The following is an 11,326-nucleotide window of genomic DNA, read 5'->3' as shown; positions in this document are numbered from 1 at the left end:
CATTCTTACTCCCAAAGCACAGGGCTTTCTTCCAGATTGCTTTTTGAAGGAGGCGTTTAAACCAGAAGGGCAAAGATGCTGACACAGAGTTTGGTTTTTATTGTTATGTGTTTGTTTGGTTGGGTGCGGAACTGCCCTCACCACCCCTGGCCACCCTGGCCTCTTGGGAGGAACAGGCAGAGAGGTGGCTCCAGATGGCTCTTGGCTGCCACTCTAGGCCTTGGGGCTTATACAATGAGCACAGTGGGCTCTACCTTCCAACAGGAAGTGCAAACTAATTCACAGTCACACTTCACCAGCAGGGAGAGATGGTCTTGGCTGAAGGCACTTTAATCAGGGAGCAAAGCCAGTGCCTGAGTTTGTCTTCTCCTTGTTACTCTGATAAATCTAGACACCACTCTGTTGGAGAACCAGCGCTGCCGGCAGCTGGGGTTAGTGTACTGACCCCAGGCATGAGGCCTGCTCACTGGTAGAACTTCTTGTTAGGGCTGTTAGCATGGTCAGCTAGCAGCTGGCATGGGGTGAACTGTTTTCCATAGGCAGCTTCATACTTCTTGAGCCGGTCCACTGTCTTCTGGGCGCCATACAGATCCACAAAGCGGAAAGGCCCTGAATACAGAAAGAAGACTTCGTTGAAGGAGACGCAACACGGGCTCCAGGCTAAAGTGAGCTACCTTCCCAGCCTGCCGAGACCAACCTCCAAGACAAGGCGGGAAGCCGAGCCCAAAGACGGCTCCGATGTCTCCCTCTGCAGGTGTGGCCAAGATCCCCTCTTGCAGGCACATGACTGCCTCATTCACAAATCTTGTCACCAGACGGAACTGGATGTCTTCGTCTGACGAGCTGCCAACAGAAAGAGACGTTTAGGTAGAAGAAGAGGAAAAGGGGAGGAAAGCCAGAGCCGCAGATGCAGAATGGAAGTCGGGATGGGTGCGTGGGGAGCTCTGTGGGCCGGTTGGTGCTGACTCTCAGAGAAGATGCTGCCTGGGTGAACCAAACTTTCCCATGGAAAAAGTGGAGAGTAACTTGCCCTAATTAACATGAAACTGAGCACCTAGAACAGGGCCTGGTGCCGAGAAGATAATCAGTATCTCTTTGACATCAGCAACAGTCAGCTGCTCACAAATGATAATAAAGATCTGGGAGGGTGAAGGGGCCAAGGAGAATCTGTCCTTCCAGCGGCTCTCTGGGACCTTGCCAGAGAAGGCTGGAGCAGGGGCGGGCCTTCATCAGACGTGGCCTGGTTCTCACCTCGATGCCGGACAGAGACCAAGGCAGCATGTGCGAGGGCCTTCCACTTGGAAAGCACCATGCCAGCATCAGGAGTGGTCCTCCTGTTCAGGTATGGTGGTCACAAAGAAAATGGAAGATGGCACCATGGCACTTGTATACCTATGTAACAAACCTGCACATGTATCCCAGGACTTAAAGTATTAAAAAAAAGGGGCTGGGAAGCTTTGGACTGTCAGAGAAAGTCAATTTCCAGGCATTAGCCACTCAAATGGACTTACACTTCAGACTTAGGAGGCAGCTTCAGACTCGCTAAAATACTATCCATGTCAGAATTCAAATCCTTCCTCTTCACACCCTCCTGATAGATGTAAAAGCCCTTCCCAGATTTGCGACCTAAAAGAAGCAAGAAAAGGTAGTGTTACTATTTGTTCTCAGAACCCTGGCCTGGCCAGGCGTGGTGGCTCACACCTGTAATCCCAGCACTTTGGGAGGCCGAGGTGGGGGATCATTTGAGGTCAGGAGTTTGAGACCAGCCTGGCCAACATGGTGAAACCCTGCCTCTACTAAAAATACAAAAATTAGCCAGGCGTGGTGGTGGGCGCCTGTAATCCTAGCTACTTGGGAGGCTGAGGCAGAAGAATCGCTTGAACCTGGGAGGTGGAGGTTGCAGTGAGCCAAGATCATGCCACTGCACTCCAGCCTGGGCGACAGTGTGAGACTCTGTCTCAAAAAAAAAAACAAAAACAAACCAAAAAAACCCTGGCCTAAGAATTCTTGTCTCTGTTGGTCTACTATAAAGCTCTGGCCTCTTCTGAATTCCTGAATTTGTGTGTCTAGCTAACCCTAGCAAATCAGTCTTTGTTAGAAGAGTGGACAGAGAAGGAAAGAAGATCTTGTGACCTGGAGCTTGGGCATCTGTGTACATGGATGAGAAAGGCCACCTGGGTGAGTTTTAACATCCCCATATGCAACACCAGGCCCTAGAACACCTAGGTTGTAATGCTGATTTTGCTGTTTTGCTGAGACAGTCACCTCTCTGTGGGCCTCAATTGTATACTGTGTATGGTGAGCTTATACTTTCTCCTCACAGGCCAGACAACATGGTAAAGCCTTGATGCAGAGCTTGCTTCTGCACTATTGCAGATTTCATCTCTGGGGGATAAAAATGCTCGTCCATCTGGCATAACTTGGACCAGGTGATGCTAGAGCCCCAGAAGGGTAGAACTCTGCCTTTTGTCCATAATCTGTAGTCCTAGCCCTTAGAAGGTTCACAGGACATCTTTTTTTTTTTTTTAAAAGAGAAGGGGCCTCACCATGTTGCCCAGGCTGGCCTCACACTTCTGGGCTCAAGCGATCCTCCCACCTCAGCCTCCTAAGCAGCTAAGACCATAAGTGGTTGCTACTGCACCTGACTCATGAAATCATTTTTGAAATCTCCAATGATAAAGGCTCTGTGTTTAGAAAACTTTCTTCCACGAGGGCATCTGTAACTCTTTGGTCTCAGGAACTGCTCAGAACTTTGTAACTAATGGTGCTAGTTATGTTTCCTTGAGGCTACTCACCTAGGAAGCCCTTGGACACCATCTGTGTCAGCAGTTCTGGGTTTCCACCTCCAAACCGCTCCCCAAAGACTTTGCCCAGATCTTCTGCCACATGTTTCGCTACATCCACACCAACTTCATCCACCAGTGTGGCGGCACCCACAGGAAAGCCAAAGCTTGTGGTCAGGGAATCCAGCTTCTTCGGGTCAACTCCTTCCTGAACAGGAAGCGAAGCAGGGACCTCAGGGGAAGAGCAGCCCAAATCCCCCCAAAGGGCTCCCTGTACTGGCTCCAAACACTGCCTTGTATAAAACCCACTTCTGAGTGTCACCTGACCAGGCCCAGGACTGGTGCTATTTCATTCAGGGAAACACAAAGAAGTTTGGGGCCAAAAGTGGAAAGTCTGAGCCTTCTCTAATCTACAGCACTTTAAGGACATTTAGAGATGACTAAATTCTTCATTTTCTTCTTGTTTGCATTTCTGAATCTCAGTAATAAGGAGATTCCATGACAGACGGCTGAGTGTGTCATGACCAACAGAAGAAACATCATCAAAGAGGAGCACTCAGCCCTGTGATCCCCAAGTCTGGGTAAGTGCTCAGCGAGGAGGATCCCTCTCCTTTCCTGCCAGAATGACCTCGATGGCTACTGGAGGGGTCTGTGTGCTGCAGAAACAGATGCAGCACCAGTTGAACCAAGCGGGCCCTGTTCTGGATGGTCCCTGCCTCAGAGAGGTGCAGAAACAGCACAGAAGACATGCTGGGGGGCAGGGCGCCTTTAGCTTGCTGGAACAGTGAGGAGGCTCTGGGGCAGAGGGAAAGCTCTGCCCCTTTCAGTGCAGTATAAGCCCAACGTCCGACTGCTGTGCAGAGGGAGGGCACCAGGGACCTTCCTAGACAAGAGCAGGAGTTGGTGTATCAGAAGGAAGCTTGGTCCTTATCTTGACATTATGAGTTTTAGAGTGATTGAAGGAGTCAAAGATGCCTCAAACACTCTAGAGAGCAATACCAACCTGGAGGATTCGGATGACTTCAGACATCATGGGCGCAAGACACCTGGTAGTATAGAAGCCAGGTCCATCCTGCCAAGGAAGAGAACATGAGCTCACTGGCCCTGCTGCTGGAACTGAGTCTGAAACACTCTACCTTTCCCAGGGTCACTTCAAAGTCATTTGAAAGTCACTGTAAAACTTAAGGTGACTTAAAATCTCAATCAGAATCCTTAAAAATGAAATTGCAGGGGAAGCCATACTAGGGATAGCCCGGCTTGAATCAAACAGTACAGCAGATAGTTTCATGGTCACCTTCAAGGTCTGGGATGGCTGGGAGAACCCTGCCACATCCTAGATACCCCCCACTCCCCACCTTGACTCAGTGGGACAGTCAATACCACCGTCCATCCTGGAGACAACCCAGGGGAACATCATATCCAAATCTGGTCATGTGCCCCAGAATAGTTATAAACAAGCCTGGAGGTAAAAGGAGTCTTCTTAGAACTTTTCAAACTCTGCAGCTCTGTTATACAGCCCCTTACCTTAACCACAATAATGACCTTCCCCTGCTTGAGACCAACTGCTACAGCTGAAGCACTGGTGTCTTTGGAAGTTTTCTCGGTCGTGATAATCTCCAGCAGCTGCATCTTGTCCACGGGCGAGAAGTAGTGCATGCCAATCACCTGGCAAGAGGAACCAAAAGCCAACAGATTGGAGAATGCGGATGAGGAACCTGAGAGCATTCCTTCTCTGCTAGGAAAACACTAGAAAGAAAGGTGGCTGTGATATAGGAATACTGCTTGACATAGCTGAGTGGTTTGGTTCCATGGGTCTTTGATAAAAAGTTTAGTATGTTTAGGGAGAGCACATTGGAATCCTCCTCTTCCATTTGCTTCTAAGGTTTTTCACTACAGACATCTTATCCTCCCAACAATCAGTGCCAAAACCACAGCTCGAGGCCAAACTAGATTTATTGGGGAACGACGGACGAAGGTTCCACTTATATTAATGATACTGGTGGTTTAGATAAGAGGATCCAGTTTTTTTGGGCGGGGGTGGGGCAGGCAGAAGAATTAATGTGTTGGGCTGTCAGAGAAGTATTTGCATTTTACACAGATGGGTCTCATCACCAGGAAACTAGGTTTAACTAACACTCCTCAACAATCAGATGCACTTTAGACTCATTAAACCAGCAGTTCTCCAAGTGTAGTACCCGGACCCAACAAGCACTGTCGTCACCTGGGAGCGTCAGGCCTGCACATTCTCAGGCCTAGCCCAGCCCTACTGAATCAGAAACTCCATGGGTGGGGCCCAGATTTGTTTTAATAATCCCTCCTGGTGATTCTGATGCGTGCTAAGGTTTCAGAGAACCCCCTCGTTGAGCTAACAGTTACATAGTCTTCTCAACAGAACTGTGGTGAAAGAAGTCTAATTCATTAATTTATAGTTTTGCTTTCTCCCTCTCACTTTAGCTATAAGGTACAACAAGTGATATCTGTAATTTTTGGCTGCTCATTATCTACCTGCTCTTCAATACATTTACCACTTATTCCTTACATTTAATCCATTACAACCCTGTGAACTGGTCAGCCTAATTATCTAGATAAGGAAAAAAGGTATCAAGAGGTTAGTAGTTCAGAGTCAGTTAGCATATGACGGGGTGGGATTCCATCACAGGTCTGTCTATCTCCAATGCCATTATGTAATACAAAGATCAATTAAATGTTATGTAAACTTACCAATCCAAAAGTTGTTTCTAACCCCTAAAGTGTCCTTTTACTTACATCTGAAATACTTAGGACCTGATTCAGACTCAGTACTCCTGAGTAAAAGGAATTAGCCTTTATTGATGTAGATTTCCTATGTAATAAAATGCACAGATCTTAAAGTGTTCACATCGATAAGTTTTGACAACTGTATATACATCCATATAATCACTACCCCAAGCAAAATACATTTACATCACTCAGAAAGTTGTGCCAAAGATGACCAACTCATCCTGGATGGCTGGGGATTTCCCAATTGTGGCACTGAGAGTCCTGTGTCCCTTGGTCCCGGGCAAACCAAGATGGTTGGTCACCCTATTTTGTCTTTTTGGCCTTACTTTTAAATGAATGACAAAAGGCAAGCAGGTGAGAAAAGCTATCCTAGATACTTGGAGGCCAGAGCTGCAAAGTGTGATGCTTGCTCTGCTCCGATGGCGGGGAGAGGTTAGCATCAAATGAACAGCAACGGCATCGCCTGTACTGATTTTAGATGCCACACAGATGTCTTGAGTGATATGACATGGCCAGACTGTCCATCTGTGGACTATCGGCTGCCACTTCTCCCTGTGACCTTTATCCTGCCATCATTGAGCCTGCCTCTGTCAGGTCCCCGCATCACTTCTAATCTGCTGTGTGCTAGGAAACTAGATTACCTTGCATTAGCAAGCTAGAAGAGTAGGAATAAATAGGCTTTTGTGTTTTCAGTACATAGAATTTGTATTAACACTTTCAGCTGCTTAAAGTTCTTTTATAATTCCTGCCTACCTTCGGCTGGTTCTGGTTAGCAGAGGCTAACTGGTATCCTCCAGAGAAGTGAGTTGTTTTACTTCTCTTTGAATGATTTCACTTCCCCTTAATTACTCTGTTTGAGAGCAAAAATAAATTTCTGGGCATCATTCCAAATACTCACAGAAAGTGCTTCTATACCCAGCCTTTTCATGTCCTGGGGTAGAAGGTGTAAGCGAACCCAAAGGCAGACACATCCCACCATTCCTGCCATTCCCTGATCTGGAGGTGGAACCAAACCTGTTCTAAACAGTCACTGACTCTGCTCTGTAGCCAAACTGGTATTTTGGAGCATCCTTTCTTAAGGCCTATCCCTCAATGTCTAATTGTAGGATACAGGTGGGCTTTATATCCTGAACCTGAAAAATAATGCCCATTTGGGATCCTTGAAAAGGATATTTTTTGTTGTACTTATTCCTGCATCTCACACTAGTCATGGTATTAGCATTTATTGTGTCCAGTGTTTAGGAACCACCCGCATCCACTCCGTAATCCAGACCTGTCTCTTCTGTACTCAAGCTGTAAGCCTTTATCAGTTAATCTGAAGCAATAAAACATCTCAGGGTTTTTCTCTGTTCCGAGTTTACCTTCTCAGGTCTTTTGCTGACAGCAGCGATTTCACTGATTGGGAGAGCAGATGTGTTACTGGCAAAGATACAGTGATCTGGAATCACCTGCAGGGGAAAAGCATTTAACAATGTGTCAGGTAGGCCTGGGAGATGATTAGAGGCCACAGCAAAGCTAATGAGTGACACCTGGGCCCAGCCCATTCTCTCACCCCCAACTGCTCAGACAGTAGATGTCACTCACCCAGACATTGACAGATCACCTAGAGGCTTTTTTGTTGGGGAATATGTTGACCTTGTTCCTTTTCCCATTCTGCCTTCCTCTAGTTATGGCCCATCATAAGGTCACCTTATCCTGACCTGGAGACTACATCTCAGCAGTTGGGTCAATAAAACAGCTTAGAACAACACTGAAAAGATGGCCTTTCGCAATTCATTCATTTCAACATCCAGCATGGGTGTCAACTCCTCTTTTGTTTGGATCTGCCCTGGAGTCTGGAAGCCTATGAAACACTCCCCCGCTTCACCTTTATAAGAACAAGCCAAAATGTGTATGCTTGTCTCATTTTATACAGTGTTACTAAAAAACGGCATACCACTATAATTACAGCTACAGTACACAAATACTATTAACTATTAGCTTTATCCACCTAGAGAATAGTCTCTAATGCAGATTGTCTCAGCATTCTGGCCACGATCCCAACTTATTCATGGTTTTTTTTGTTTTTTTTTTTTTTTTAAAGACAGAGTCTGGCTCTATTGCCCAGGCTGGAGTGTAGTGGTGCAATCTAGGCTCACTGCAACCTCCGCCTCCCAGTTATTCATGTTTTTGTTCAGATGGTTGGATGAGAAACGTGGAAGGGACACCTGTCAAATGTGTGCAAATCTGGAACAGGCAGAATCCTAACAGAGATGAGAATCAAGGAGGAAGACACATTCAACACACTGAAAAGCTGAGTACAAAATAAGATTATAATGCAATAAAAGTGAAGTACTGCCTTAAGATTTAAAAAAAAAAAAAAAGGAAAGAAAAGAACTGTATAGGTACTTGAAGGACAAGACCTGGCTTGTCAGTATTTGTGATAAAGATCCCATGATTTTAGTTAATCAAGAGTGGAGGGTGGGCATGGTGGCTAAACAACTAGAATCCCAACACTTCAGGAGGCCAAGGATGGAGGACTGCTTGAGGCCAGGAGTTCAAGACCAACCTCAGCATCATAGTGAGACCCTGTATCTACAAAACATAACTTTTTTTTTTTTTTTTTGAGACAGAGTCTTGCTTTTTCGCTCAGGCTGGCGTGCAGTGGCGCAATCTCAGCTCACTGCAAGCTTTGCCGCCTGGGTTCAAGCGATTCTCCTGCCTCAGCCTCCCAAGTTGCTGGGATTACAGGCGCCTGCCACCGTGCCTGGCTAATTTTTTTGTAGTTCTTACTAAAGACGGGGTTTCGTCATCTTGGCCAGGCTGGTCTTGAACTCCTGACCTCGTGATCCACCCGCCTCAGCATCCCAAAGTGCTGGGATTACAGGTGTCAGCCACAGCACCCGGCCTTACAAAAAATAACTTTAAAAAATTAGCCAGGCATGGTGGCACATATCCATAGTCCTAGTTACTCAGGAGGCTGAAGTGAGAGGCTCGCTTGAGCCCAGGAGTTCAAGGTTACAGTGAGCTGTGATCATGCCACTGCACTCCAGCCTGGGTGATAGAGTGAGACCCTGTCTCTAAAAACAAACAAACAAACAAAAAAACAAAACAAAGGTGGAATGAATTGACAGTACAGCATGACTGTCAGAAAGCTTACATAGTGTCATGTTACTTTCTTAGTAATATAGTGTCTAATGCTGGTGGTGAAATCCTTTCCGAAGAGCAAACTAATGTCTCCAAAGCTGGCTGGCAAACATTCTTCCCTTCCTTGGACATGTATGTCTTTTCTCCCAGCTAGAAGTAGAGTCTGTTTCCCTTCTCCTTGAATCTGGGCTGGTCTTGTGACTTGTTTTTATCAACAGAATGCAGCAGAAGATACTCTATCAGTTCCAGGCCTGCCTAGCCCTGTGAGGCCTGGTAGCCTCTTTTTTTATTTTTTAAATTATTTATCTTTTTTTCTTCCTGACAATAAACTTACGAAGCTCAGTAGCTTCTGCTTTTGTTCTCTTGGAAGCCTGCAGCCACACTACAAAGAAGTTCTGGTGAGACGACTAAGTGAGGACAGGCCATGAGAGATGTGGGGGAAGCAGTGAGGTGCCCCAACCGAGCTTCCTACGGAATGCAGCCCAGGAGCGACCCCAGCCTTGAAATCAATGGACTTAAGCACCAATGCCCAGATTGCAGAATTGTGAAAAGATAGTTGTAAACACAGCAGTAGAACACCGAGACATGAGGAAGATACTAGAGAGGACAACCAAAACGGGGTGGTCTAGAGATCATGCCTGTGGAAGAATGTCCAAGGAATGGGTTTTGTTAGCTCTATGGGCAATAAGAGAAGATAATGTTTGTTTGTTTATTTGTTTATTTTAAGACGGAGTCTTGCTCTGTGGTACTCTTATTTTTTGTAATGAGCTCACTGCTCATTATATCCAGCATGTTGCCAAGTCAGAATCATTTCATGTTCACCTTTCAGTAACCTACATTCTGTTTATCCAACTGTAGACCAGCTTAGGCCTTGGTCCTACCTCATGCCTGAATTACTGCTATTACTCCTTCTCGGGGCTCACTTTTCCTACTCCCGACTTCAAGTACCTGTTTTGTTCATGTCAGCCCATCTCAAGAAGTGCCTATGGAGAATATTTGGGAGCTGGGCCAAAGCAGCATTTCCACAGAACCAGCATCTGGACGAACTGTCTTCCCTATTTCCTTTGCAGCCTTAGAACTGAAGAGGTTTGTTTATGGCTTTCGGCTAACCAAAAAATCTCAAAGCATCTGGTTATACTCCGTGAGGTTATCTGTGTGTTTGGGTGACAGAGCTCCTACATGAATAAGGTGAACGAACCCTAATTTTCTTCCTTTAGAATTTAGATTTGACCTTTATGACATATGCAGTATGCATGAGCACACATAAAAACTTAACGTTTGACAACAAAAAGTCTTTTTTTTTTTTGGAGATGGAGTCTCGCTCTGTCCCCAGGCTGGAGTGCAGTGGCATGATCTCGGCTCACTGCAACCTCCACCTCCCAGGTTCCAGCGATTTTCCTGCCTCAGCCTCCCGAATAGCTGGGACTACAGGCGTGTGCCACCATGCCCGGCTAATTTTTGTATTTTTTAGTGGAGATGGGGTTTCACCATATCGGCCAGTCTGGTCTTGAACTCCTGACCTCGTGATCCGCCCACCTCAGCCTCCCAAACTGCTGGGATTACAGGCGTGAGCCACCATGCCCAGCCTTTGAATAGTCCTTTTTATAAAAGCAAACATGAGTTTCCTATAGCTCCTTTAAAAAAAAAAATCTCTGTGTTCTCTGTTCACTACACTAGGATTCAAGTACAACAGCCCCTTGCTTACCGCTTCTACTTCCTTTAGCACTCTGTGCTTAAGACTAAGGTCCTCAAACACAGCTTCAATCACCATGTCGGCCTTTTCAAAACCTTGGTAATCAAGCTGCCCAGTCAAGTTGCTGAAGATGGAATCCCTTTCAAATGATGTTAGAGCTTTCTTCTTCACTTTATCATTCAATCTAGAAAAAACACATTCCTAGTTAGATGGGAAGAAAAGGAAACTAACGTTTATTGAATGTCCATGGGCCAGAGCACACATGTGTTTTTCACCAACTCTGTGAGGTAGTTGTTCTATTACCCCCATTTTGAGGGAGACTTTCAAGTTGTTCAAAGAGTCTCAGAGGGACCTGTGGTCAAATAGCTTGATAAGGGAGGGTGCTAGCATTCAAAGACATGTTAACTCCCAAGTACACATTCTTTCTACCATAGAATGCCTCCAAATACCCAACTTACATAAACTAAATCACTCTTAAACCAGTTAAATTTGCCAACAGGAGTAAATAACATGAATACTAGAATGGCAAAACAAAAGAGCAGTTCTGGTAATTCTCTACCTATGACAGGGGAAGCAGCCAAAGTGTGTCTGAGACCACATGGTTTTATATTTGCTTATCGCAAATATATAATTTTATGTTATTCTGTAGTTGTAATCTGGTTTTTTTTTTGTTTTGTTTTTTTTTTGAGACAGAGTCTCGCTCTGTTGCCCAGGCTGGAGTGCAGTGGGGCGATCTCGGCTCACTGCAACCTCTTGTCTCCTGGGTTCAAGCAGTTCTCTGCCTCAGCCTCCTGAGTAGCTGGGATTACAGGCGCCCACCACCACACCCGGGTAATTTTTTTTTTTTTTAGTAGAGATGGGGTTTCACCATCTTGGCCAGGCTGGTCTTGAACTCCTGACCTTGTGTTCCATCCAACTCGGCCTCCCAAAGTGTTGGGATTACAGGCGTGAGCCACTGCACCCA

At 45.9% G+C, this 11,326-nt stretch overlaps 1 protein-coding gene across 2 annotated transcripts in view; it reads right to left on the bottom strand.

The window, feature by feature from the left end:
* Window positions 1-76: 76 nt before the first annotated feature.
* HADHA (hydroxyacyl-CoA dehydrogenase trifunctional multienzyme complex subunit alpha) overlaps window positions 77-11,326 on the bottom strand; it is a 54,537-nt gene continuing 43,287 nt past the window's right edge. Inside the window, exons 13-20 of one of the 2 annotated variants that reach the window (XM_054473782.2) lie at window positions 10,375-10,546; window positions 6,905-6,991; window positions 4,308-4,448; window positions 3,787-3,855; window positions 2,796-2,991; window positions 1,512-1,626; window positions 698-843; window positions 77-609 (exon numbers count right to left, since the gene is read on the bottom strand). In XM_054473782.2, coding sequence (XP_054329757.1) covers window positions 464-609; window positions 698-843; window positions 1,512-1,626; window positions 2,796-2,991; window positions 3,787-3,855; window positions 4,308-4,448; window positions 6,905-6,991; window positions 10,375-10,546 — 1,072 coding nt within the window. In that variant the 3' untranslated portion in view covers window positions 77-463. Of the gene's footprint in view, window positions 844-1,511; window positions 1,627-2,795; window positions 2,992-3,786; window positions 3,856-4,307; window positions 4,449-6,904; window positions 6,992-10,374; window positions 10,547-11,326 lie in introns of both variants that reach the window. The other variant, XM_063648877.1, reaches the window with a different exon arrangement.

This window comes from Pongo pygmaeus, chromosome 12, assembly GCF_028885625.2.
Source record: "Pongo pygmaeus isolate AG05252 chromosome 12, NHGRI_mPonPyg2-v2.0_pri, whole genome shotgun sequence".
Classification (NCBI taxonomy): domain Eukaryota; kingdom Metazoa; phylum Chordata; class Mammalia; order Primates; family Hominidae; genus Pongo; species Pongo pygmaeus.
Note: the sequence above shows the minus strand (reverse complement) of the source record. Positions and strands in the feature narration are given on the sequence as shown.